This window comes from Rhodnius prolixus, unplaced genomic scaffold (assembly GCF_049639745.1).
Source record: "Rhodnius prolixus isolate KJV_2025 unplaced genomic scaffold, Rpr scaffold_4, whole genome shotgun sequence".
In the NCBI taxonomy this organism is placed as follows: domain Eukaryota; kingdom Metazoa; phylum Arthropoda; class Insecta; order Hemiptera; family Reduviidae; genus Rhodnius; species Rhodnius prolixus.
Window position 1 is genome coordinate 21,679,724 of NW_027411614.1, and position 26,968 is coordinate 21,706,691.

The 26,968-nt window shown below is 31.6% G+C and overlaps 3 protein-coding genes across 7 annotated transcripts in view; 2 read left to right on the forward strand and 1 right to left on the reverse strand.

Moving 5' to 3' along the window:
* Positions 1 to 4,812, forward strand: part of LOC141456073 (clavesin-1-like) — a 497,988-nt gene extending 493,176 nt beyond the window's left edge. Inside the window, exons 5-9 of one of the 2 annotated variants that reach the window (XM_074131691.1) lie at positions 152 to 305; positions 1,462 to 1,655; positions 3,362 to 3,472; positions 3,792 to 3,936; positions 4,006 to 4,801. In XM_074131691.1, the coding sequence (XP_073987792.1) occupies positions 152 to 305; positions 1,462 to 1,655; positions 3,362 to 3,472; positions 3,792 to 3,936; positions 4,006 to 4,037 (636 nt within the window). In that variant the 3' untranslated portion in view covers positions 4,038 to 4,801. Of the gene's footprint in view, positions 1 to 151; positions 306 to 1,461; positions 1,656 to 3,361; positions 3,473 to 3,791; positions 3,937 to 4,005 lie in introns of both variants that reach the window. The other variant, XM_074131694.1, reaches the window with a different exon arrangement.
* On the reverse strand, positions 4,363 to 7,257 carry LOC141456072 (uncharacterized). Of its 3 annotated transcripts, XM_074131689.1 has the most exons (5): positions 7,017 to 7,256; positions 6,341 to 6,392; positions 6,145 to 6,213; positions 5,309 to 5,398; positions 4,363 to 4,488 (listed from the first exon to the last, which is right to left on the reverse strand). In XM_074131689.1, exons 2-5 carry the CDS (start codon positions 6,386 to 6,388, stop codon positions 4,381 to 4,383), a joined length of 315 nt encoding a protein of 104 aa, XP_073987790.1. In that variant the 5' UTR covers positions 6,389 to 6,392; positions 7,017 to 7,256; the 3' UTR covers positions 4,363 to 4,380. The 3 variants fall into 3 exon arrangements, with proteins under 3 accessions (XP_073987790.1, XP_073987789.1, XP_073987791.1); XM_074131688.1 differs by having other exon boundaries at positions 6,341 to 7,257; XM_074131690.1 differs by lacking the exon at positions 6,341 to 6,392.
* A 4,487-nt stretch (positions 7,258 to 11,744) lies between these two features.
* On the forward strand, positions 11,745 to 23,511 carry Seipin (lipid droplet biogenesis associated protein seipin). Of its 2 annotated transcripts, XM_074131695.1 has the most exons (6): positions 11,745 to 12,091; positions 12,175 to 12,335; positions 12,422 to 12,624; positions 13,072 to 13,291; positions 13,708 to 13,788; positions 19,450 to 23,511. In XM_074131695.1, exons 1-6 carry the CDS (start codon positions 11,877 to 11,879, stop codon positions 19,575 to 19,577), a joined length of 1,008 nt encoding a protein of 335 aa, XP_073987796.1. In that variant the 5' UTR covers positions 11,745 to 11,876; the 3' UTR covers positions 19,578 to 23,511. The 2 variants fall into 2 exon arrangements, with proteins under 2 accessions (XP_073987796.1, XP_073987797.1); XM_074131696.1 differs by lacking the exon at positions 13,708 to 13,788 and having other exon boundaries at positions 11,747 to 12,091.
* Positions 23,512 to 26,968: the final 3,457 nt, after the last annotated feature.

The following is a 26,968-nucleotide window of genomic DNA, read 5'->3' on the forward strand; positions in this document are numbered from 1 at the left end:
CCTTGTACAGTAAACTGAGAACTTGATATAGTCCTGTGAAAGGTTCATTTCATTTCTAAGACATATGATTCCAAAGGAAATCGGATATTTCCGCAGGAATCTACCTGTGAGGAATAAATAAAAATATATACTCATCTTTTTCAATTTTTAGATTAAAGATTATTTTAGATCAAAAAAAGAAAACCCAGATGAATTTTTAATCAAATGTCCATCAATTTACTTTAGTACAATATCTCGCTTGGATCTGGGTTACGTTATTCCAAAAACTGATTATTGTGGAAGAAAAATTATACTTTTGAGACTTGGTAAGTTTAAATTAAACTATTATTTTAGAATTAAATATTACAATTCATTTTTGAAATGTAAAAAAAATTGTATTATAAAGTTTAGCACTAATTTAATAACTCTATTTACTAACAAACCAAATTATCGTAACCTTTAAAACATGTTCTGCAATGTTGCGCAAAATGTAGCGTTTCAGGGCAGTATTGTTAATTAAAGGTTTATATAAAATAGGATTTACCAGTAGGAGGCAAGAAGTACTTTTGCAACAAGAATGGTAAAGAGAGGTCAGAGAGAACTGAAATCAAGCGAGAAATGAAGTTAAATGGAAGGAGTTGTCGGCAAGAGAGGAGGAACAGCATGAACGGCCACGGGGAGTAAAGACAGGTTGGGTTATGAGTAGGGAGTGGGACGGTGTCAACTGCATTGTGGACGGAGCCATTCAGTCCAATGCTCTCCGACATCTAGATAGTTGTTACAAAGATAGTCTTCCATCATCAGACAGTAAGCAGTGTAAGCTTTTGGGAAGAGAAATTCAATGGGAATTATTAGAATGAAGAGTGACACCCTACCATTGAGTCAAGGCATTAACACCCTTTTTTCAATCATATACTTTTCTTCAAATAAACTCTCAGATTGAAAAAGGGTATTGTAGAATCTTGGAGACATGCGAATCTAAAAAAAATATTAGTCTAAACACAACACAACATTTAATAGCGTTTTACCTAATCTGGTTAGATTCTCCAGAGTATCAAACCACTTAAAGTCACTTTTAATGAAGAAATTGTTTGTGAATAGTTATCTTTTCAATCAATAAAAATCGATACAGCCCGAGTATGAGAGGTGATAGGTAAATTGAAAATTATATGTTTTGCCACATTTCCCTTTTACATCATCGATCTAGTCAACAAGAAGATGGATTTGTTGATTGTTCCATCTCACTATAAAAGTAAGTATTGCTATAATTTCTCTGCTCTAAATATTTGATACATATGTGCATCTTATTTTGTCAGAAAATTACTTCTGGTTACGTTTATCTCTTTATTTTACTTTGTAAAGATTACATTTAAAAATTGTGTATATATCTTTCAAAATTGGTATGAGGAGAATATTATATAAAGTATATCAAATTTATTTCGTTCGTACTTTTTAGTTTTTTATCATTTTCTACTCTTGAAGGTGACATAGATCCAAGACGAGAAAACTGGTACACATTAATTCAATCTGCAACTATCGTTTTGGAATCATTATCACTTGAACCAGAAATACAAGACAGTGGAGTAAATCTAATATTTGATTGCACCAATTTCTCACTGAAAATTATGAAATGGGCCACACCTCATAAACTAAAAGTGCTTATGGGATTTTTACAGGTTTGTGAGATTGTTTTATATCTAAATAAAAAGTCAAGTTTCCGAGAAAAAGTAAATCATTTGTAATTTTACTTGTTCTGATAGTAGAATGCTTTAATGAGAACTACGAGGGTCGTTTGAAAAGTCCGTGCAAAAATAAAAACGACTTATACACTTCGTCCAACGCTGCTGTTTGTTGATCCCTTCCGAATAATAGGATTTGTCCAAGTCTGAAAAATAGCCATTCGTTTCTGCTCCTCCTCGTTTGAATAAAATCTTTTTCCCGCCAGCCATTTCTTCATATTGGGGAACAAATAGTAGTCCGAGGGAGCCAAGTCTGGAGAATAGGGGGGATGTGAAACGAGTTGGAACCCTATTTCCATTAATTTTGCGACCACAACTGCTGAGGTGTGAGCTGGTGCGTTGTCGTGATGGAAAATGACTTTTTTGTGGGCCAATCTTGGGCGTTTTTCTTGCAGCTCGGTTTTCAAACGGTCCAATAACGATGAATAATATGCACCTGTAATAGTTTTACCCTTTTCCAGATAGTCAATGAGGATTATTCCTTGCGAATCCCAAAAGACAGTCGCCATAATCTTTCCGGCCGAAGGAACGGTCTTCGCCTTTGGTTTCAGGAGTGTAGTGATGTATCCATGTTTCATCCACAGTGACGAAACGACGCTTAAAGTCCTGCGGATTCTTCTGGAACAGCTGCAAACCGTCCTTGCAACACTTCACACGATTTCGTTTTTGGTCAAGCGTGAGCAATCGCGGCACCCATCTTGCGGATAGCTTTGTCATGTCCAAATGTTGATGCAAAATATTATGTACCCGTTCATTCGAGATGCCCATAGCACTAGCAATCTCACGCACCTTCACTCTTCTGTCATCCATCACCATATCATGGATTTTATCAATGATTTCTGGAGTAGTAACCTCAACAGGGCGTCCAGAACGTTCAGCGTCACTTGTGCCCATATGGCCACTCCGAAAATTTTGAAACCACTTATAAACTGTTCTAATCGAAGGTGCAGAGTCACCATAATGTTTATCAAGCTTCTCTTTAGTCTCCTGAGGCGTTTTGCCTTTCATAAAGTAGTGTTTAATCAACACACGAAATTCTTTTTCGTCCATTTTTTGAAAATCACTCGACTTCCTCGATTCAAACGAATGCCAAACACAAAGAATTAGACCGATCTGGCTGTAACTTCGTGTGTGTTCTTCCAAGAGATGCTACTAACTAAACATAACCTCGATACGCGCCAGTAGTGCTATCTCTCTGACTTTGCACGGACTTTTCAAACGACCCTCGTACATGGTCAGTTTTAATAGTATAAACTGTTTGTAAAACTGTAAGAAATGTTGGAAACCCAAAGAACTTTTAGTGCATTATTTACCATCTTGTACAACCTCAGTACTCTCTTCTGACGATTAAAAGATCAAAGACCTCGCCTTTGTGCCAGCATGTAGGGCACGTTGCGGTGGGTACTTCGCCTAAAAGGAACTCTATATACATTTTTAATGAAGTATTAGTGTTACCTGTGTTGCAAATAACTTAGTTACGCTGTGGAAGTTATTTAATAAATAATTTTAAACATTGTTTTCTACTAGAACAATAAATAAGTGAGGGGACAAAATTTTGAAGTTGAAAGCTTTGATACGACCCTGAAATTTATCCTTGTGAACATTGCAGTAAGTTAAGAATCAAACATTAAAAATGTTTTTAGGAATGCATTCCTTTGAGGTTTGAAGTTTATCATGTTGTAAACGCACCGTTCATGTTTAATGTATTTTATGCAGCCATAAAACCTTTTTTGAAAGAGGAATTTATAAACAAGGTAAATTAATATTTTTGAATTTTGTTTTTTAAAAATGATTCTCAAAAAGTGTACTGTTTCTCCAAAAAGTAAAATAATAGTATTTAACCAATGAACTAATTAACATAGTCTGCAATCTAAGCGATTATAAAAACTTGTTGGTTCGCAAAATGAAATTTAATTTAACAAACATTTGGAAATGAAAAGTACCACCACCAACACAATTCTTTTTTATAAAGTATTTTATCTGTTCGAAAATTTGAAATAAAAAAAAAGGTAAGTTGAGAGGCTATATTATTTTTTAATTGCCAATAAACAATTGTTTGTTATGTGCTCACAGTTGCATTGGCATAAGCCTCCATTTAAGACTCTACAAAAGTTTCAAGATCCTTCTCTGATACCAAAGAACCTAGGTGGATCATTGGACATTGAAGAAGTAAAAAATTGGCACGAAGTTATCCTTAATAAAGAGCACATATTCAAAGGTATTTTAAATTCTATTTAAAGGAAATAAAATATTTTATTATTCTTGTTAAATAAATTAATTTTTCCAGAGCATTTGACGATGGGTTATATCAAACATTGAATTCCTGACCAGGAGTCAGGAATGCAGAAATTCATCATGAATTATGCTAATATGCAGTATACAGATTAATCATTCTTCTGTTTTATCGAGATAAAAAAGACTTTTGAATCTTAATTCAGATGAAAACTTTTTATTTATTTTTTAATCAATAATTTATCATTACTTTTTTTGTAACTTAAAAGTAATTTATTGTGTTTTAATCGTAATTTTAATGAAAAACTATATAAAAAATTACATTTCTTTCTTAGCTGAATATATTTTAATTAATTTTATGCTTCCATATTTTAGTAATTGTTAGTGATTATGTATGTACAAAGTAAGTAAAAGAAAGCCAAATCGTATATTAATATGAAGCAAGTGTAACATTAAATGGATCTTCTGTCGCTAAATCACTTTGTGTCATATCAAACTGTATTAATATTACCAAAAGTGTGGCCGATGCACCAATCATCTGAAACAATAACTTCATTGTATACAGTATTCAATAGCAACATTTCAAATTATCAATAGTCCTTCCTGTCAAATAAATAAGTAAATTATTTGTAGATTTCTAGTAAGCTAGTAGTTTTCAAGAGAAACTGAAAAATCATTTCCACGGTTGTTATGTTCATTACAGTTTGTAAAATGTGGTTCGACCCAAGAGTTGGTTAAAATCAGTGACATTTAATTCACTCGAATTATATTTTTACAAATAATAAACATTATATGGAAATTGCAAAAGTGTAGTGTATTTATGGAAACATTTCAATTTTTTTGAAATAAATTCATTCTAGTATGAGTGAATTTTCTTATAATAATGATCTTATACTTGTCCAAGTTACAGATTATAATGTTACAAAGATCAAACACCCGCACGGTTGAAATACGTATAAGTAATAATAATCGCTACTACGAGTACAATACGACGCCAAATTCCTACTTGCACAATTGAATTACCTTTTATTCATAAATGAGAATCGGGAAATTTTTTTGTTTTTATCTCATTTTACGTTGTGTAAAATTCTGGGGTCGGTGTTCAGTGGGCTGCCGGCCTCGTAAATAAAGCAAATTTCACTACAAGTGTTTTTAAAAGAATAGAAGTAAGATATTGGCACTGATCAAAGAGATTATTATTTTTTTTTATTGCCTCAATCACAGTCTTATCGCACGCTGTAAATATTTATTTGCAAGCAGAAAATAACCTGATATGCTGCCAGTCGGTGGAGTTAGTAGAGTTAAAGGAATAAACTTCATAAAGTATAATACATTTCAAATAGGAAAATTTTACTTACTGATTGGATTAACTTGAAATTAACATTAAAACATCTGCAGGCTGTAAATGTCAAAGTGTTCTTCATCGAGATATGTAGAAGGAACATTTCCTGAAAAATATTAGAAGCTATAAATACAAGCTTTCCCCCAGGAGTTATTTTAGCATTTACATTTTACAGTACCTAAAAGTTATAATTTATAAGTTTATATTTAAAATATGAAAATACAAAGTAAAGAATGAGGAAAACTGGAAATGTGAACAAAATCCTCACTGAAGATCAGTGACCAAGAATCTTAGTCATGTTAATCATAAAGTTCCCACTAATCTTAAATTTTCGATAATCAAAAATTTGATGCTAATTTGAATACGCATAGGTTTTGATTTCATACTAATATTGCCTTCAAGATGACGCATCATTTCTAAAACAGCTAATATAGCAAATATTCCAATCTAAAACATAATGTATAGTTTCTCTAAAATCTCTTCGAAAAAAATAAAAACAAGAAATCAAAGAAATACGGTATGTGGCAAATAGAATGCGATATCAATATGTAATCTAAACCTTAGCGAATTCAAATTAGAATCACTTTTTTTAGTATCGAAAATTAGAGGGGTTTATCAATGTGATAAAACTTTAAATAAAACCAATATTTTTGTTACTGTAGGGTATTTCATTTTTCTTAATTTTTCTGTTGAGAAATTCGATTTTTCGTTGAATTTTAGAAATGTTATTTAACACATTGAATTATTTTTTTTTTTAAGCAGCTTAAATTGACTGAGTGTCAGTCTAAACTGATTGAAAACAGGTTTTATGTGCTAGAAAAAGAAGAGAATATGAGGTATGCACAAACTTACTTTCTGAGCGATTCTTCCAGTCTTATCTTCAACTAACAAGTTGCATATTGTTGCAGTAAAAACATCAGCCTGAAACAATAATTTTATTATTGTTTTAATGTGATCTGAAATAAGCGATTAGTAATTAGAATGAATTAAATTTATTTATGATTACTTATATTAATTTAGTCAAATTAAAAGTGATTAATGTGCGTACCTCTGTAGAAGTCCGTTCACAAGTACTAACTACTACCCACATATTCATAAATCTAACAAATACAAAGATGATTAAGGCTGAGACACCGGTGTAGTTATATGTTTGCTGGAACGCTACTTTCATAGCAATAAATAAATATTCAGTCATCATTACAAAAGCAAATAAAGTCCAGATTAGTAAACAAGGTCCGAATAATTCATTGATTGCTCGGGAAACAGTGCACAATCTTCCATGTACTTTGACGAGAATCGACAGCCGATCAGGACATGGAGTTGATAGAGCGCTAATGGTAATATGTACAAAATGATCGCCCAAGATTTTAATTATGCTATACCATTGCGCCATTGAACTGTAAATAACTAATAAAGGGAAATAGCATGATAGTAATTCTACTTTAGCGTAAAAAGAGCCACTGTTTGTATAGAACCAGAAATCTATGAACCAAGTGAGTAAAGCAGTAGTAACTAGCATGCTTGATACCCATAGATGGTTTAAGGTAGAATAAATAAATTTAAAATTTTGCTTTTTCAAGAGAAGGTCAATGTTTCGGATGGATAGTAATTCTTTTCCTATTTTTTCCTGCCTTATAGCATGCATACTTATAGTTACAATGAAGCAAATATATGTCAGTGTAATCTGGGTTTTTTCTATATAAAAGTATACTAAATTCTCGTACCATTCAGCTTCAACTAAATCAATAAACTCCAAAGCGTAAGTAGTGGCTAAGGTGATAAAAAGGGTCAGCAAGATTGTGAAACAACGTAGCAAAAGTTTATTTATTTTAGAATGGGAATAATTGTAAGTACCAAAGCATTTACACATAAGAAATACTGGTCTTAAAGCTTGGTATACATCCAAAGCGACTAGTCTTTTTCGCCATTTCAATTGTTCGAACATCACTGGTCATAATTTATATTAAGATGTATGTTAAACAAACAAAAAAAAAATGCACGCGAAATGATATTTATCTACAACATAGAGTAAATTGAAAATTTGATGGCTGTTAATCGCAAAAATCGATATATTGCATAAATATATAATGAGAAACTTTATCAGAAAATGGCATCTTTATAACATTGAAGTTAATGGTCTCTTTGTTAATCCATAATGCCATAATTAGAGAGTGTACTGGCTCTTTTTTTAATTTTATTATCGTTCAAGTTAGTGGACGAATTGTCAGTTTGGCAGTATAATGATTGGTAAATTTATTCCTAGAATAAAATGCTGTAGTTTCTAATCAAGGGGCTCAATTAATCATTCAATTAATTCATCATCAGAAACATGTTATTATTATTAAGTTACATTTATTGTTTAAAATCAACAAAAATCGATTGTAGAATTGTTTGCTGTTTTCTTATTTTTCATTTTTTCTCAATTTTCTAAAAAGATAATTTCTTTTTAAAGAAAAACTTTTTTTTTGTAATTCTTACACTTATTTTGTCCTGCATCTTTTCTACTACATACAGATAGAGAGGGTAAATTCCGCTTTAAATTTAATGATGTCAGGCAATCTCAGGAAGTAGTAGTGTACAACTACCTACAAAACTCTGAAGGTGCTCAAGGCAAGTATAACAGCTTACAGAAAGCAATTCCACCTTCCACCATTAGCCTAAGGGAATGTGCTCCAATCTCCTACATCTCTGAAATAAAACAGATAAGAGGAAACATGAAAGGAAAAATCCGGAAGGCTGTGCGAAAATTGGAGACATCCTTTATTCTCATTCACTCGGGAGTCCCAACAAGCACCAATCAAGGCATGAGTGGCGATCCTGGTACACAAGGATGTCACGAGACAGATCGAATAAAAATTGGAACTTCTACATCCAAGGTAGATGAAATAGAAACTAAGTAAGTAATTTAGATTTGTTCCCAGATACATTCTACGCTCTATATTTCCACTGTATTACAATAAACACCCATGAACCTCAATAATTCAAACGTTCTCTACAGCTGAAAGATTACGAAGAGATTTTAATTTGGATGTAAATGTAACTATCAAAAACAAAATAAGTAAAAAAAGTGAACTAACTCAATTTAATTACAAATTCTATATTTTGTACTAAGGTTGGATAAAGTTCATCAACCGAATTTCACAATACAAATTTCCATTGAAATTTAAAAAGTTTAAGGTAAGCCGTTTTTTCTATCCTGTAAAAGTGTTGGTTAAAGAATACCAAGACTTGCTTATTAGCACCAAATCTTTAAACCTTGGCAGTTTTTAAGTAGGGGAGGATGTGGAGGGATGGGACATTTCTTATTTTCAATTTTTTATAAAGCTATCTGTATTATTTAAGAAGCAGACAATTGTCAGATTTTAATATTCTACCCTTAGTGAAGGTATAATTTGTGTCAAAGTGTATGAATATTAAAAAGTTTACAAGTAAACAACCATATTTTGTTACAGTACTAAATGTCCCATCCCTCCCACTCTGCGGGTGGGATGGGACACACTTGCAGGAGGAATGGGACGGTCCTTTTTGAACTACAATGTTCACTTTAATAACAATAAAAGTCTTTTTGTAACTCTAAGAAACTTTATTTCAGTAAATACAAGTATTATTATATCTAAACATTATGCATAAAATTATCCTCATAATATCAACAAGATTTAGGCAAAAATGCTATAACTCGCAAGATCTGTCTCGAAATAGAGCATGTCTTTGAATCTGGCTCTAGAATCTACTTGAGCCTTTGGTAAACAACCAATAATATCCTCTTCTGGTACATAAGCAACTTCACGAGTAACAGTGAATCGGGAAGTAAATCTATGTTTCTTCAAAAATTTCACGTCAAAGCAACTTTTCTTCACTTTAACCACTTCACAAACATAATTTCTAGCACTGCCAGCTTTATCACCATGTATTTTTGCCACAACATGACAACCTTCTTTAATAGCCACATTATCTAAATCTTCTTCTTCCTCTGCCCATTCCGAATCAGAATCGTGAAGTGAAAATACATCTTCATCATCAGTTATTTGTTCAAGTTCATCCAACCTTCTTTTAATAGGTCTTCTTTTCTCCACTATTCCAGACTCATTTGTTTTCTCCCTTTTTCTCTTTCGTCTTTCTTCTTGTGCTTGTTCCTTCTTTCTCTTTTCTTCTGCAGCCATTTCAATTTGTTTTTTGACGGGGGTGCTTGTTAAAATTGTTGTTTTACCAGGTTGTCTTCCCCTGTTACTTTTTTGCCGAGGTCCAGCTTTTGGATAAGGACAAACATCTTCTGGCAGTGTGCTTTTTACAGACTTTGCAGAGCTCGAAGGATTATTAGGAGTGCTTGGAATTGGTGATGTTTGCGATGAAGTTTGATCACCGAGGTTTATGACATTACATGATGAGCTGCCAGGTTCCTGATTGTTAATGGTTTGAGCAGCACTGGAAGCTACTTCTTCTGCAGGCCTGTCAGTAACTGTAGCTGGTCTCAGGTCAACATCTGTGAATACCTGGCTATTGAACGGCCAGATACCAGTTTTTTCAAATCCGGAAGCAGCATTTTGCCTTGTGAAGGCTCTATTATATGCAATTGTGGCTAACTGTGGGATGTGATAAATATTTATTGGTCTCCCTGCATTTTCAGGCCGAATCATAAAATCTTGGCAGGCTCTGTTGTAGCTTTGTTTAAATGGACCAAAGACAGACACATCAAGAGGCTACTATCTGTTACTTGATATTCAAACTCTTGTTTTATGATTTGCTGCATGAATTCGCTCAATCAGACCCACCTAAAGTTCATCTGTACTATATTACATACCAAGGCAATATCACGTTCTACTAAGTCATTACAATCCTCGCTGAAAGGCTGAATGCTTATAACATTTTTTTAATGCATTTAAAAATATTCTGATATTCAAATTTCAAGGTTTCTCGAATAAGGAAATAGGTAGTAAAGAAAGTTAAGTAACGCCTTTTTTTATTTTTAATTTAAGCTCCAGACTGATGCTTAACGTCCAAATACCGATCAGGTATTGTGGACGGAGGCGGATAGCAAACTTTATTACAAATTAAATAAACCCTTTAATAAAATCCAAGGCCGTCACCGGGAATCGAACTAGTTCGACAATTAAGCTTTGCGGACCTCGTATCTAACCTATCGGCTGTTAACTGTGGATATAACTGCTGGGATCTAGCTATGGACTCTAGAAGAGTGTTAGATAGGCGTTATTTCTTTTCTAGGCAGTAAATAACATTTTGATAGGTGTTTTATTTCGTCTACAGTTTCATGTATATCTAAACTACAAACCTAAAATTAAAAATGTAAAAAGTTAAAACAATTTTAAATATTATTCACGCTTCCTAAAACTAATTGACACTAATATGGTCAGTTTTTTAATCTGTAAACATTCTATTGTTTAGAAGCTGCACATCAAGAGTGTTTGATTGAATGCGGACCCTCCAAAGTTAATTTTTACTTTTTAATTAATTAGACTACACTTTATTTTCACTGACCCTTAAAAATAAAAACATTAAATTCAAAGGGATGTAATGAATTAGTTTTAATTAAAAAAAGACGAAACTCATGCTATCTAGTGGTGTTTTTTTTAGAACAACCATAGTATTATATTATTTCTGAGGAAACTTTTTTCAGATTATAAATTAAAATTAATAAAGTGTGTCCTTCTAAAAATCGTTGCTAGCAAGCGTTCTAGTTTCGGCTTGAAAAAATTAACCCGCTTAAAAATTTAAAAATTAATTAATGTAATTGTATTCCTTAAAAATGGTATGAAGTTTGGCTAAAATTGTTCACCTAGATGCTATTCATCTAGGCCTGGTGTCTTCATTGGTACCAAAAATTTTTTTATTTAAATGTCGATTCTACACATTTTCTTCTCATGGTGTTTTTCCAATTTATGCTCTTTTTCCAAATTCTATTGCTAATCCCAAAGAATGTTGATATTATAGTACTACATAATTTGTGCTGAGCCAAGACCTGCACAAATTGTGTATACTATCAAGACCTGCAGTTGAGATGTTCTATTTCATGCAAACAAAGACGATTTACTATTAATCCCTTCAGGAACTCATTGGAACAGCTTAAAAGAAAAACATGAGCTACCTTGCCACAAATGCCAATAACTCATTTTCTGCCGATTTTAAAGTTTTTTAGAACAGATAATTACTTAAAATAAACATATGAAACTTATTTCCGCTCAAATTACAGTAAAGTGAAGGCAGGCTGTGCATATATTTGTTTTTTTAAATAAATTTATCATTCAAATTGAAGAAATTCAATTAATATTTAATACAAATTTGTCGGAAACTTAAAATTTTATCCATGAATAGTTCCGTAATTTATATTTTAAAATAAACAAATACATGTGCTATCTATTTAAAGTTTATGTTGAAGTAAGGCTAAAATAAGATTGACCTTTCAGCCTATGCATTTACATAACGCTATTATCGAAACTATAGGCAGCAATGGCAGTACTCCACCTAGTAGTGGTATCAGTAACCTGTGTCAGTCTATTAGGGAAGGTCTTGTAACAGACTCGTCTAACCTAACTTTGCAGTTTATCCAGGATTTATAACTTTAACAAACCATGATTTTTCCCGGTTTCTTCCGACGTAGAATTGATTTAATTAAGGAAAAGACGCTTAATACTGCAAATAATACTTTTGATACATTTATAAAGGGGGGAATCTTGTTTCTGTTTTGTGTGACCATTGTTTGGGTGTCTGTTTTTTTATATGTCGTTTTTTATTATACGTATGTGCCGTCTGTAGAACATATTAAATCTGTAAACTTGCAGTTCACGTAAGTACTTATCATTCTTACAAAAATTGTTAAGATAATTCCTCTTTTTGAAGGTTAAGTTTATAACTGCTTCCATTTTTTAGACCTTGCGATAGAAATAATGGTGACATGGATAAAGGTGTGTGTAGTTTTCCCAGAGCTCACGTACAACTCACGAAATCGAATCAACTGCTTATGGTTGGGCAACCTTACAAAATAACGCTTGTATTGGAAGTTCCTGAATCAGAAAGAAATAAGGAATTAGGTACAAAATTTAGATCTATCGAAAGTAGCGTTATCTTCGTTTAGTTTATATTGTGAACTTTTTCTTGATTAATGTATAATTTTCAGGAATGTTCTTGGTATGTGGTCAGTTAACTAACAAAGGGGGAATCACGATATCGCATTCATGTCGAGCAACAATGTTGAGATATAGAAGTCCACTTGTTCACCTGTTGACTGTACTTGCATTGTCACCCTTCTATGTGACGAATCTCCTCGAGGAAAAACAAATACTTCAAGTTGAACTCTTTTCAAATTTTGAAGAAGATCAGGTATGCAATTTCTTTACATCCTGTATTTCAATTTAGGGAACGAGTTATTCCCACCCACAAAATTAGAGTATCAAGGAAATTTTTCTTAGGTTCTCTCAGTCACTAGTAAATATGGTAAATAGTGTTCATACTGTTACAGAAGGGTTATTGCCTTTTTCAGCTTTCCATCACTTCAAAAAAATTAATAATTACATGACTCTGTTAACTATTTAGAAAATAATATTTGTGAAAACCCAAAAACGTTCTTTGAATAAGCTGTTAGAGCTTCCAAATTTAATGTATTATGATGACGTAATGGGGTTTTGTAGTTGTGATATATCCAAAATGTTTCTAAAATATATTTTTATTTTATTAAGATTAACTGCTAAAATCCTTAGTTTCTTCATATTTTCTAGTATTAATTAAGTCATTAAAAAAATAAACAATTAAAATATAAATTATTTTCAGGTGTATCCAGTTACCGATGTCTATGTAGAATTACAGTCCGAAATGATAGAGGTGTACTCATCCAAGCTACAAATAGATGCTCATCTTTCTGGGATCAGATACTTGATGTTTCATTGGCCAGCAATTAGCGCAGCTTTAGGAGTGAGCTTCAATTTAGCAGTGATTGCTTTTATTGTCATTTTATCTTGGTGGCAACTTTACGGACCTTACCCTATTTCAGGTATATCCGAATTTGGCATATCTTTCTCCCCTACTTTTTGTCGAGTGCATCGATTTCTACGGTCATTCTTATGCCTTTTCTTGTTATTTAATGTATTTTAGCTAATAATAATTTATGTTTCCATCGTCAATCTAATGCTAATAAAACTTGACAATGAGAAAAGCGGGTTGAGAAGATTTGGATTCTAAAAGAAGTCTTATTTCAGGTTTGAGATCATAAATTTCAGATTGTGCAAAAATAAAAAGTCCTTTTTAAGGAAATTCTGAATAAATGGAGCTTATTAGTTATAGGGCTTTTATTTAAATGATATTTAAGATTTAAAAAAGGGTGCCATCTTAAGAAAATATTAATGGAAGCAAGTGATTTATTATTTAAAATGCTATTAAACAACCTGAGAGAGTCATTATTGTTTTTAGGAAGAGAATTTTTATTTTCGAAATTGAGAGAAAAATTTTCACCTTCACCTGAAAGAAGACTGTCTGGCGTAGATCCATTAGGTAACTAAACACTAAATTCTGCAATACATTTCATGATTTCTAACTGATAAGAACATTTTCGTTAATAAAGGGAACTATTAGCCCAACTTAGAGATCTTAATTGCCAAAATTTATGAGATATCTTCGGTATTAATGTGTTCCCTATTAATAAATTATTTGATTTTTTTCCGGCGGATCGACGTCTATGGTCATTAGCGCCATTATTTGTTGATGAAAAGAAAATTTTATTCATGCTTAAATATTTTTTTTGCAATAATTTATTTGCTAAAAATATATGACAACTTCCAAGAATTCACTTTGTGGGACTGAAATGTTACTTCTCATGAAAACAGAATTTGTTTAGAGAGCATTTTAACCAAAATTATTTCTTTATACAATTATTTTAGCATTTCCTTGCCTTGCTTCAGCTGAAGATTTTTGTTTTACTCAAATTCTTAACCAAACGAATGCTGTCCATACTATTAACTTTGTTTTTGCTTTAAACGAAGACTTTGAGAGTCATTTATGAAAATTTCTAGTTTGTATCTGATTTCACAATATTAACTTAAGCAAGATTTTTTAATATTTAAAAAGAGAATCATTTGTTTTACTCCCATAGAAAGCTTGCCCTGAATTCAATGCCACAAAACTTCCTTTTTCAAGTATTGAGTTGAATGAGTGAACTAAGCGAATTTATACCACATTGGTGTAAACTCTTACGTGGAAAATATTCACAAATAACTGTTCAAACCTATGAGTTTTGATGAGTGCCCAACGCTGAGCGACAAAACATTGTGAAAAGTACTCACCTGTGCAGAAGATATTCTGACAGTTCCTTTGCGAGGTTACAGGTTCTCCCGAATAATGCTAATTTTAATGTGGTTGGTTTGGTCGAATGTAATTAGAGGACCCAGTGACAATGAGAACGAGTTAAATCATCCTAAAGAGAATAGTGCAGCCAATGCGGATTTTTTTCCCATTTATGTCACCTGGAGCCAGACTATGTTTATCCCTGACCGTTTCGAAATGATGGACATGTATTATCCGAGATGCTAGCTGGAATTTTGAAAGATAGGTTATTTTTTGGCTCTATTTCAGCACTCTGGAGAAGGATTAAGCTGGTCGAGATTCTTAGTCAGATCACGAGGCATTTTGATCCATTAGTTCTTTTGCATTCTTGCTTAAGATTTGGAAAGGTTGGCGGATGGATATATGCAGATAGCTGTTTAGCTTACAACAAACCAACTTATTTATCCTTAAGGAAAATCGATGTAGACGGCGGTGTATTGTCTTGTTGATAGGCACCGTTTGGGGCCGGGTAAGAATAGTCCCAAGGTATCCCCTGCCTGTCGTAAGAGGCGACCAATAGGGGACGCGTACGGCATACTATCTTACCTGGAATGGTGTAGTAAGTGCAAGCTGACACCAGGAGAGTGCGGAGAAACCGTAAGTCATGGAATCCATGACTGGGCCAGTGACCATTCTAGCTAGGCCTCTAAATAGAAGACATAGTCTCTCTATCAAATGGTACCACGGGATCGTGAGTCAGCCCGCTGGAATTCTGTCTCCAGGCTCACAAGTTGAGGAAAGGTTTCGTGGTGGTCAAGGTATTGCAATGATGAAAGTAGAGTCCTTCTGGTCTATTGTGTGTTGGGAAGATGGTTGTTTAACCTTCGGGAATAGTTACGCCATCTTCTCAGTCACCACGAGAACATGTCTTGTTGATAGGATAGAATATGCCCTGAAAACATTTGCTGTACTATGTTCGTTTCATGTAGGAGAGACTTATTAAAACTGTCCGGTAGGACAGTTGTATAAGGGTTGATCGTCAAAAACTGCACGAAAAAGTGTAACGTTGAAAAACACCCAACTTTGACAATTTTTTTCTCTTTTTCTATAAAAGATAAAATTCCCAAATTTTCTTTAAATTATAGGACAAAACCTCCTTTATAAATGAAATTTTTTTGCAACAACCTAGATCTAATAGGTTTCGAGAAAAAAGTTGCCGAAAATGAGCAAAAACGGCATTTTCAGAAATTGTTGTTGGTCTTGTTCTTGTTGTTGTTGTTGTTGTTACCTTTTTTGTAAACCGCGTACCGCCTAAACGCGTGAACCGATTTTCATGAATGAGGTGTCATTCGATTTGGAATTTTTTGTAGATGTGCCTTTTGGAGGTCTCGACGCTGTACATCGAATGGGAGAGGAGTTAGCCCCCTTTATGTAAGGCCCCCTCCAAAATTATTATTTCTAATTTCTCTGTAAATCTTGGCCCGATTTTGATAAAATTTGGTAGGATGATAGGGTTAGGGCTCCCCTATGTACCATTAATGCGACGATCTGCTCTTACAATTGTTAAGAGGAAGTATAACAATCTTTCAAATTATCGAGACGTGAACCGATTTTCTTGAATAAAGTGTCATTCGAATCATAATTTTGTACAGATTTGTACTTTAAAAGTCTCGACGCCATGCCTCATAAGGAGGGGAGTTTGCCCTACCCAAATAAGGCCCTTTCTAAAACTATTATTACCAATATTTCTATAAAGCTTAGTCCGATTTTGATAAAATTTAGCACGAAGAAGTGATTAAAGCTCCTCTACGTGGCTGTGAAGTGCCATCATGCTCTTACGCCTACCAACAGGAAGTACTGCAATCGTTAAAATTATCAATGAGTGAACCGATTTACATCAATGAATTGTCGTTCGATTCAAAATCTTTGCCTTTTAGGGAGAAGTACAGTAATCGCAGTTTATTTTTCTTGCTCCTCTTAAAAGGAAGTACTGAAATCGCAGTTTAATTTTGCTATTTACGTACAAATACCTTCCTATTTTATTCAAAACGCTTTCTCAAAAAAATTGTTATTGAGGATGGTTTGGGGACCGCAATTATAATCATTCTTTAAAAAGATCTCTCCAGTAGTTACGGTTCCGACTTAACGCCTTATCAGGTTATAATGATAGAATTGCTTATACCAAATTTTAAAAAAATCTGTAAAGCAGATATGTAACTTTGCAAAATAGACAAAAAGGAAAATCTATCCAAAAGGTACAAAAATCTCCTTAACAAAAACTTACAGTTTAAAAAGTTAAGTATAAGGGTTGATTAAACGCCAAAAGGTACACAAATCAGCAAGTACCCATCATTTCATTTATACTTCATTGACATTATTTAAGTAATTTTACTGCATTAACTTTTCCTTCACATTTTTAGAATTTATTAGATGTCACAGACCCTTATGCTGGCCAGTTCATTCATAATATTTTTTTGTTAAAATTATGATAAAATGAGTTCTGAATTATTCTGAGTAGTCACATATACATGCATGTTAAAGTAGAAATAGACAAAGTCAGTTCAGCCACTGTTTAAATTTGAATCACGAAGGATTTAAAACAATATTTCAGTCTTGAATTCGTCTTACCGAAATATTCGTGAGCACAAATAACACACAGTTAATAACAAGTAGATTATTCAACAATAATTATTCATTTCTCAATTGTAATTTAATTTAGTCCCCCTAATTTTACTTATAGTAAAATACTGGAATAATTAGCTGCCCTAAAAATATGCATATCTTATTTACTTTATATTACATATATACAACATTGTGGGAAGAACATCTAGATTGGGAATGTAATTGAAGAAAACTATATTATTTGCGATAAAGCCAGATAATTATTACCTATTATTATAAACGTTTGACTACTTCATCAAATAACAATTACTTTAATCGAAGAATGAACTTAAACCGACGATTTTTATTTAAAAATAAATAAAATGAAATCATTAATGTATGTTGGTGTAAACTTTTTTTTAAAAAAAGTTTTTGAAATCTTTAGCCTAATTTTTTTTTTTCTTTTTAACCTGTAATTAATAGTTTGATTATTATAGATAAATAGATATTACAATCTACAGTCTAGAACAATTAATTTTGTAGATGAAAATGGCCAGCATAAGGGTCTGTGACATCTAATAAATTCTAAAAATGTGAAGGAAAAGTTAATGCAGCAAAATTACTTAAATCATATCAATGAAGTATTAATGAAATGTTGGGTACTTGCTGATTTGTGTACCTTTTGGCGTTTAATCAACCCTTATACTTAACTTTTTAAACTGTAAGTTTTTGTTAAGGAGATCCTTTATAGAGACATATTTGATTTAACTTTCGTCAAAGCTCTAATGATTTCATACGACTTAAAGAAACATATCCAATTTGTAAAAATTTAAGGTCCGCTATTATCTAGTTAATAGACGCCTGGAGCCTTTTCAGTGAACTGCCGGTCTGTAGTTAGTGTTTTCATGTACAGACAGCTGTTCAGTGAGCTGTCAGAAACTTCTAAGATTAATAAAATCAGTATATCCAAGTCTGGAACTCGGAAACGCCTGAGTCCATTGCAATAATCACTCAGCTTCATACCACTGTAAGTTACACTGTTAGTTTTGATTGATTGTATTAGTGTTTATTGGTAGTGTTCAAGACTTGCTATCGTGGAAAGGAGCCCCAGAGGATTGTTGATAAAAATTGTACTATTGAAATTGAATACATAGTTATATATAATATACTTGAACTTTGGAAAATGCACCTATATAGGAAAAGAAAAGAAAATTATAAAAGTTAGGTGTTTTTCAACATTGCTTTTCTGATGATTAACCCTTAAATAACTTTCCTAACCGGACAGTTGTATTTGTTTTTTTCAGTAATCTGTAACAAAAAAAAGAAAAAAATTATTACTTATTCAGAAAATAATAATATCTAAATAACGATAATGTGGCACAAACTTGAATTTGGCAGTTTAATATTTTGTTTTCGCACAAAACCTTTTTAAAGGCATAATGCAGTGGGCAATGTTGAACTTGCAATTCACTAAACTGCAGTAGACTGATTATTTTCTCTTTAAATTGTAAATAAGGAAAAGAATGTAAATACTTTTTATTTAAAACCAAATAAAAATATTTGTACAAAAAAGAATATTAAAATACATTTAATAAACAATATTCTTCAATATGTTTTCAATTTTAATTTTAGGTACATAGTCTTTAAAATACTTTTGTTAAACATTGTTCCAGCAATCTTTTGATCGAATCCTTCAATTTTTGACTCGATATCCTTTCATCCTCTGTGATTAATCTCCTTAACAAAAACTTACAGTTTAAAAAGTTAAGTATAAGGGTTGATTAAACGCCAAAAGGTACACAAATCAGCAAGTACCCATCATTTCATTTATACTTCATTGATATGATTTAAGTAATTTTACTGCATTAACTTTTCCTTCACATTTTTAGAATTTATTAGATGTCACAGACCCTTATGCTGGCCATTTTCATCTACAAAATATTTGTTCTAGACTGTAGATTGTAATATCTATTTATCTATAATAATCAAACTATTAATTACAGGTTAAAAAGAAAAAAAAAATTAGGCTAAAGATTTCAAAAACTTTTTTTAAAAAAAAGTTTACACCAACATACATCAATGATTTTGTTTATTTTATTTATTTATTTTTATTTTTAAATAAAAATCGTCGGTTTAAGTTCATTCTTCGATTAAAGTAATTGTTATTTTAGGAAGTAGTCAAACAGTATGTTCTTTCAACAATTAAATGGATGTTATATTTTATATTCTTTATTGTTTTCTATTTTTTAGTAATTGTTAAAGCATCTAACTTTTGTTTGCATTGTTTTACAGAAGATGAAGAAGAAGATGATACTGAGGATAATCCTAAAATTTTAAAACTGCAGGAATCATTTGAGGAGGAAGAGAGTGGTGAAAGAAAGTTCGTATTAGAAAGAAAACTGTCTAGTAGTGAAGCATAGACAAGCATAGAGCTCTAATCAAACCTAGATAACACATATCCACCAAATGTGCCAAATATTGTTTTTATGAAAGTTTTATTTTAAATTGGCGGCAATCCCAAATAGAGGGGAAAGCCGTAAGTAAGTTATAAGTATATAGCATTAAAAAAAAAAATGTAGAATAATTTTATATGAGGGAAGGGATTAGCTCTGCGGTTAGCGCATTGGATTCCCACGCGGAGATCCCGGGTTCGAATCCAGCCGCTGACCCTTAGATTTTCTCTTCCTAGGAGCTTCTTACAGCTCACTGTCCCGGTGATGGACAGTGTTTGTCTATAACGAGAGAAACACTGTACAGAGGCCGGCAATGCACTGAAAAAAGCTCCGGGCGCCAATAATCACAGATGTTGAAGCGCCTTAAATCATGAAAATAATATTAATAATTTTATATGATCAGCAGAATTTCTTCGATACTGTCATATCAAAAATTGTGTCTCATAACAAATTAAAGCACATTTTTAATTTTTTAAATTTTTATTGTTTGCACAATGGCAAATAATTGCCTAAATATTGCCAATAGCCGAAACAAAAGAAATTATAAAAATAGTATCGTTGAGTTAGAGATAAGTCTGTGTTATAGTTAGCTAGGTGTTATGGTTTCTGCTTGGTGGAGTTAAAACTGTTTATTTTGTAGATGTTTCCTAGTTTATTTTCAAAAAATTTCATGAGTCTCAAATTGATTTAACGTGCAAGTGCCATGGATTGAGTATTACCATGAAAATTTAGTTCAGATTCTTATTGTGATGTAAGCTTAATTGAAAGTTTCTCAAGTTATTTTAAACGTTTTTGAAAAACGCTCGCAACTCCACTCATTTACTGTATTACCATTTTTTTTTATTGGGCAAACTTTTCCAAGGGCCAGCAACTGGATTCGAATCTGGGATCTCCGCGTTGAAATCCAATTTATGCTAACCACTAAGTTAATCCATTCCCAAGCATTTATTATTGTAATAGATAGTCTTTTGCAAAATTGGAAAAATCAGTTTTGTAAGATTTTTTTTTTTTATATCCTAAGCTATGTTTATTTTGAACGAATTATGGCGAGAGTAAGAACTGCATTCCCTCTGTATCGTTTGGAGCAAATGGCGTTTGTTCTTAAACGTTCTTCCTGCCACTTTTAAACATTCTGCACAAAAAGAAAATTCTTCTGTTCAAGTTCTGTTTACATTCCTTTGCTTTAAGGAATAAGAAGCAATGATTCCGCTATTTTTTCCGTTATTTTTGTACTCTCCACAGGGCTCCTTAGACACCATTTTTGTTTTCTTTCCTCTTTTATTAGCAGTAACCTTCCATCTTGTATCTGTCCCTCTCCATCTTGTTTCTGCAAATGTAACCGTATAAACAAAAATAGATTTGGAAAGGACATTTTTAAACAGATTTTTAATTTAATAATAGACCTTCGGAATAGTGGAGTAAGTGGTTTAGATTTATCAGTTGAAGAGGATAAAAACACTGCGTGAATTGCAATTGACATTTCTCTAGATTTGGTACAGATAATGTTCGAAATAATTAAGAAGGGTGTTATAAGATTGGATGGTTTAGATGAAAATTAAATAATCAACAATTTGCTGGCACTGGTAACGCACAATTATATTTGTGTTGGAACTGAGATTGCATAATTGACGATTATTTATCAATAACAATATGGTTTTTATTAAGCAGGTAAAGGGAATTTAAAGTTTGTAGAAGTCGGTATTTCGAAAAGCACTGGACCGTGTATTCCTAGTTCTAGAGTGCAAGCAAAAGAACTGTTGAATCCTACTGATTATTTTAAAGAATACATAAACTGGAGACGGTTTCGTACTAATGGCAGAAATTACAAACGAAGATGTCGTCACGATTCACTTCCACAAATCCTTCTAGATTAAAAAATATTATTCGGATTGGCACTTTAAATGGATTTTTGAATAATATTTTAAACAAGGCATAGCTCTTTCACGCAAGTCTTTTTCATTTAATAAATTTGTCTCAAATGGATTTGTAGATGAAACATTCTTTTTAATTGGTTTTGTATAAAATATAAATAATGAAGAGGACACTAATTGCATTCACTGCGCATTAATTCTTAATTTTATTCATTTTTGACGGTTCTTTACAAATTATTCGATTCCTACTTATGTACTGCATTCCGCTGAGTCTGATTCTCTTCACACTGAGCTAACATTTACAAATCAGCCAGTTACTTCACTCAAAAATCTAAAAACTAAAATCCTCAGACGGCTTCTTGGCAATAAGTAATTGAAGAAATTTTTTTTCCTTTTAATAATAATAATAAATGCCTGCACTTATATAAGTTCAAAGCAGCAGTTGTGATGTGAAATTTTTTTGTATGATTGAGTAGAAAGAGATGCTGATCATAAAAATGTTTTGAACCAAATAATATAAAAAAGGGCATTTAAAAACAAAAAATCGAAGAGCATCGACTTGACAGTATTTTAAGTTAAGACGTGCCATTTCCCCAATCAAGACTGACTAGAAAGTAATGAACGTTGGCTGCAAAAATTAAATTAGTAACATTTCTTTTTAAAGTGTATTTTTGTTTTAAACATGAAGATTTTCAAAAGACAAGTAGAACATTTGCTTTGATATAAAATTACATATTATTTTTGTACTTAACGAAATAAGCGTAAACATTCTAAATTAGGTAATATTATAGAATGTAAACAACATTCAAAACTGTGGAATGATAGTAGCATGACATAAACAGAGTTGATATTAAAAAGAAGGTAAAAACTATTACGAAGTGCTCAATATGCGAAAATAATGAATGCTATTGTTTTCTTGTTCGTTTGAGTAAGTGTACCACTTTATTAATGAAAAAGTTTTAAAAATTTTAATGGTTATTTTGGAATAACATAATTTATTTAAACCAAGTAAATATAATTTTGGATGTAACTAACTTCTGAAAATATTATTGTTTACTTAATCTGCTGTTATTCAAAACAATTAATTTTTGTTTTTGTTTTAAGAATTTTAACATAAGGCGATAAAAAAAAAATGCAATAAATAATTAAAGGAAAACTTTTGTTGTTTTTTTAAAGTTGGCTTTACTAAAGCTCATTGTTGAATTTTTTTTTTTTAATGTCTTTTAATTACCAATTTATGGATGCTATTAGGGCACTTGTTATTTTTTTTTCACAATTGTAGGTTTGAAATGTTTAAAAAATTAGACTGGGCAAAATGGTTTAGGATTTTTTAAAAAAAAGTAACGGAAGATTTTAAATATTAATCAAAACTATTACATTGATTAAAACAAATAAATAAATAAATAAAATAAAACAAAAAGTGACAAATAAAACAAGTCTTATCAGTTTTAAAATGCAACTAATTAATAAATAAAGAAAAATGTTGAAAATGTGAAAACTATATTTTTCTGAAAATGAGTTTATATCACATTACTGTTGTCGAATTTCCATTATATCTATAGTTTTGTTTTTTCTGAAAGTCAAGGATGATAAAAGTCATCAATAATTAAACAGTAATGTGTTCTAACTTAATGTTAGAACTGTCTTGACCATTTGAAACATTAATTCATTATTAATGATTATGTTATATTTACTTATTTATTGTTAAGCTAGTATCCTTAGCTTATAGTGCCCAGTTACATTGGTTCTAGATATCTTTATTACAAGTTTGTTTTGAAATAGCATTTATTATTGTTGACATTTTTCTTATATTGTTTTATATTAATTTTTATTGTTACGTGCGTTAATTCTCTAGTCTTTATTCACCTTAATTTATTTTCAGAATAAATTTAATTTCATTTTAAACAATTACTTAAGCTCATTATATTTTATTCTAACATATTAACGAAATTGTGATTACTTTATAGATAATTTATAATTGTAAATGTAATTAAAATAATTTCATTGAAAATGGAGCTAATACAATATAATGGGGTTAATGTGTTACTTTTTTTCAAACCATAATTTCAGTAAAACAATAATTATTAATTAATTAATAATTTTCAAATAATAAGTTGTTAGACAACCGTACTTTACAAATAAACTTTTGGCAGTATAGAGCGAAGACTTAACTGCTTACAGTGTGCTTAGAATCCAACTTACAAAGAGTTAGTAGAACTTTGTAAGTGCAGTACTATTAAAAGCGTAGAGGAAATTATTGTCAATTAAGACAAAATTAAAGTCATGTCAAGATTCCCGGAGCGCAAACGATAATGTTTCTTTGAAAGATGATTCAAATAAACTCTTTAATTGGAAACAGAACGTGCAGTTTAATAAAAACAGAGAATAACAAAACGCGAAAATTAAAATAATACAATAATATTAATAAAAATAAAAAACTTTTTAAATAACTGCATTTCCTATTTAGGTTTTTGCTCAGAACTAGGCGACTTTACCCTGGCTTGACTGTTGTGAAAATTTCTAACTTACCAACTTTCAAAAAATGTTTCCTAAATTCAAAGTTGGACTTAAACCAATAATTTCGTCTTCATTAAAAAGGTACGAGTAAATACATATACAAGGTGAACCAGTAAGTAATGTCCATAGGTCTAATGTGTGTATACTCCATCTAAAGTAGAGTTCAATGACGTATTGGCCAACTTCATATTTTCCACTGTTCTTGAGTGACGTCACTTAATTTTCTTTTTTCTAAAAACATTACTTTTTTGCAATAAAAATGTTATTTCTCAGAAAGTTTTAGTCCGAATTCGATTCTGATGACACGGTTAGAAAGACAGATAAACTTTCTAAAAATTGATACCATTTCGAAGCATAAGTTATTCTCCAAACAGCCTAAATCTTCCTCCGAATATTGGAAAAATAAAAGTATTAGAAATATTTAAGAAAACTCATTAGGCTCTTATATAAACATTATCTGACCTAGGTGCTGGCACTTTTTATAAAAGTTTCCTTGCCTAATGGGCATTCAAACAGTATATCATTTTCCAGGATTCCTTTTATCTACGTACGAGAAATTACGTTTGTTTTACAAGAAAACCTGTTCACGAGCACACAACAGTGTTAGTTTATCAAGTTGTTTAATTCATTGAAAACTCTTTTAGATGGACCAGTAGTCAATTTTAAAGTAGGCTGTCTTAAAATAAGGAAGTCAAAGGTTACAAATTGCACTTTAAAAATTTACTTCTGATCTATCCGAAATAATTGAGAAAATGTTAGGAAATATTTTAAATATGAACGAGATTTTAAAGAATACATTTTAAACGTATATTACATGTTTTTAAATCTACGTTTGTCAATCATACAGTAATAACACAGTATGTCTATTTGTATACGTCATTAGCTATTAAAACTTGATATTTGCAAAACATGCTTTTAGATTTTTAATTAACAATTGCAATATGTTGTGGCACAACTTGCAAGGTGTTATACAAAGTTAGTGGTTTCGATTTTTCAGGTAGAAATGGTAGAAACTGGAACTATCATTGATATCCGTTTCATCTTGTATCAACGTCGTAAATGTATCAATGAGAAGGTTCACACTTGTTGGCAATGTGAATCTTCCCTCAGATATCGGATATAACCTTTGATGTGAATCAAAAACAGTGCTAAGGAATACAAATTTAATATCCTACTTCTAAAATAATTTTCCGGCGATTATAATCATCCTGGTGAGGAATTGGTGCGAAAATGGATACAATGTTCAGATGAGCTAATCAATGTGGAAAATTCCTTCAGATTTAGACCATTATGTAAATTTGGTATTTAGTAATTTTAGTTTGTACGTTAAAAAAGTGATTTAACTTTAGCTAAAAAATGATCCAAACGGTAATAATCACCTCTATAAGATTTCAATTCTTATTCACTGTTAATTTCTTATTTCTATTACTTAATCTCTCTCAACCCAGCGGAAAATTTCCCTCTTATTTGAAATGTGTTTTGTTTATCTGCTTTTTTAAAATGGTTCAAGGCAAGATGTTTAAAGAATCACATTATATCACATACTCAATTAAAAAAAAATAATGCAAATAAATATTCTCTCATATTCTAACATTTATATATTTGAAGACAACTTTAAAATGAGCCAGATATTTTCCAGAATAATTTAGAGAATTTATGACTGATGACTACATTACCCCGCAGGGATATCTTCTAATCTTACATAATGTCCTTAACTTCCCGCAGAAGAAGTTGATGCGTGCAAGCTACTTTGATTTAGCAAATCTAAAGGCAAATAAACTCCAGCTCCTACAAACAACACACACTAAACTCCCTAAATCTCACAAAAAATTTCCCACATTGCATAAATATGGAAACAACTTGATACGCGAGTTGGGCTATAAATATCTCTCTCTTGAAATTGCGGTCCAGCAGAAGCTAGTGTAGAACACTCGAGTGCCTTGAGGGAGATAATGTCCTGCGGGTGTCCGTTTGCGAGACTTGTCCTTCACAGCTTTAACTGAGAGCACCATCTGGATAGTAACCTTTATTCAGGAAATCGGTTAAGGAATTCTGCTCCAGTCCATTCTGCTCCTTAGGTGAAAAAGGGACCAACGGTAACACAGTTCGGCACTTAGGTATCTCGATATGGTATTCCATGCACTGAACTATGTCAGGGCTCGTGTTAAATGATGACCAGTTCGTGCCATAAAAGCTTCAGGAATATAATTAAACGATCCTGATCACAAGATCCCAAATAAGCTATGCGAAGCCTCAAAGTTTGGTTACTCATCATTGATATTGTTACATGATTTTTTTTTTTTTCACAATAAGTAAATAATATTTCTAGGAGCCACTCACAGGTGCCAATAATCTCAGATATTGACGCGCCTTAATTCATTAAAAAAAAATAAAATAATAATATACATTTTCCATTAATAATAGTAATAATAATAATCCGTCTTTATTCAGAAATAAAATACAAATTAAATGAAAAACAAAATACATTCTTGTAGACATTCCTCACTGGTCGGAAGGACATTATCCATTAAATAATAATAAAACTAAATAATGAAAGGAATATTTATAACTTATTAATTGCATCCTATTCAGAAAAAGTATATTCATATTGCAATGTGGTTAATATCAGAAAATAATAATTGTGACTAACAATTTACTAATGTAATCTATTAAATTCATAAAAATTATTCAATATCGTCTAAATCTAATAAAAAAGGACTAATTCCAAATAGAGCTCTCCCTTTAAGTGTTTCTTGGGCAGTGCATGTGTGCAAGATAAAATTTGCAATCCATCAGTTATTGAATAATTCCATCAACATAACCAATGTGAATCGAAACTATTGTAATCTCGTTTGCATAAAACAGTGGCAAAAAAGTGCATTAAGAATAGAGTTCTCGTGAATCATGTTCTTAAAGAATGTGCATATCTCCTACTTTCAATGAAGTAAATCTATTTATACCAATCTCAGC

Coding starts and splice junctions, on each gene's coding strand:
- LOC141456072 (XM_074131688.1), bottom strand. CDS start 7,237: ATGTTCGAACAATTGAAATGGCGAAAAAGACTAGTCGCTTTGGATGTA. Junction 5,399..6,144: donor CTGGAAGAATCGCTCAGAAA/GTAAGTTTGTGC, acceptor AATATTTTTCAG/GAAATGTTCCTTCTACATAT. Junction 4,489..5,308: donor ATTTCAAGTTAATCCAATCA/GTAAGTAAAATT, acceptor TTATTGTTTCAG/ATGATTGGTGCATCGGCCAC.
- Seipin (XM_074131695.1), top strand. CDS start 11,877: ATGATTTTTCCCGGTTTCTTCCGACGTAGAATTGATTTAATTAAGGAA. Junction 12,092..12,174: donor TCTGTAAACTTGCAGTTCAC/GTAAGTACTTAT, acceptor TCCATTTTTTAG/ACCTTGCGATAGAAATAATG. Junction 13,292..13,707: donor CGGACCTTACCCTATTTCAG/GTATATCCGAAT, acceptor TATTGTTTTTAG/GAAGAGAATTTTTATTTTCG.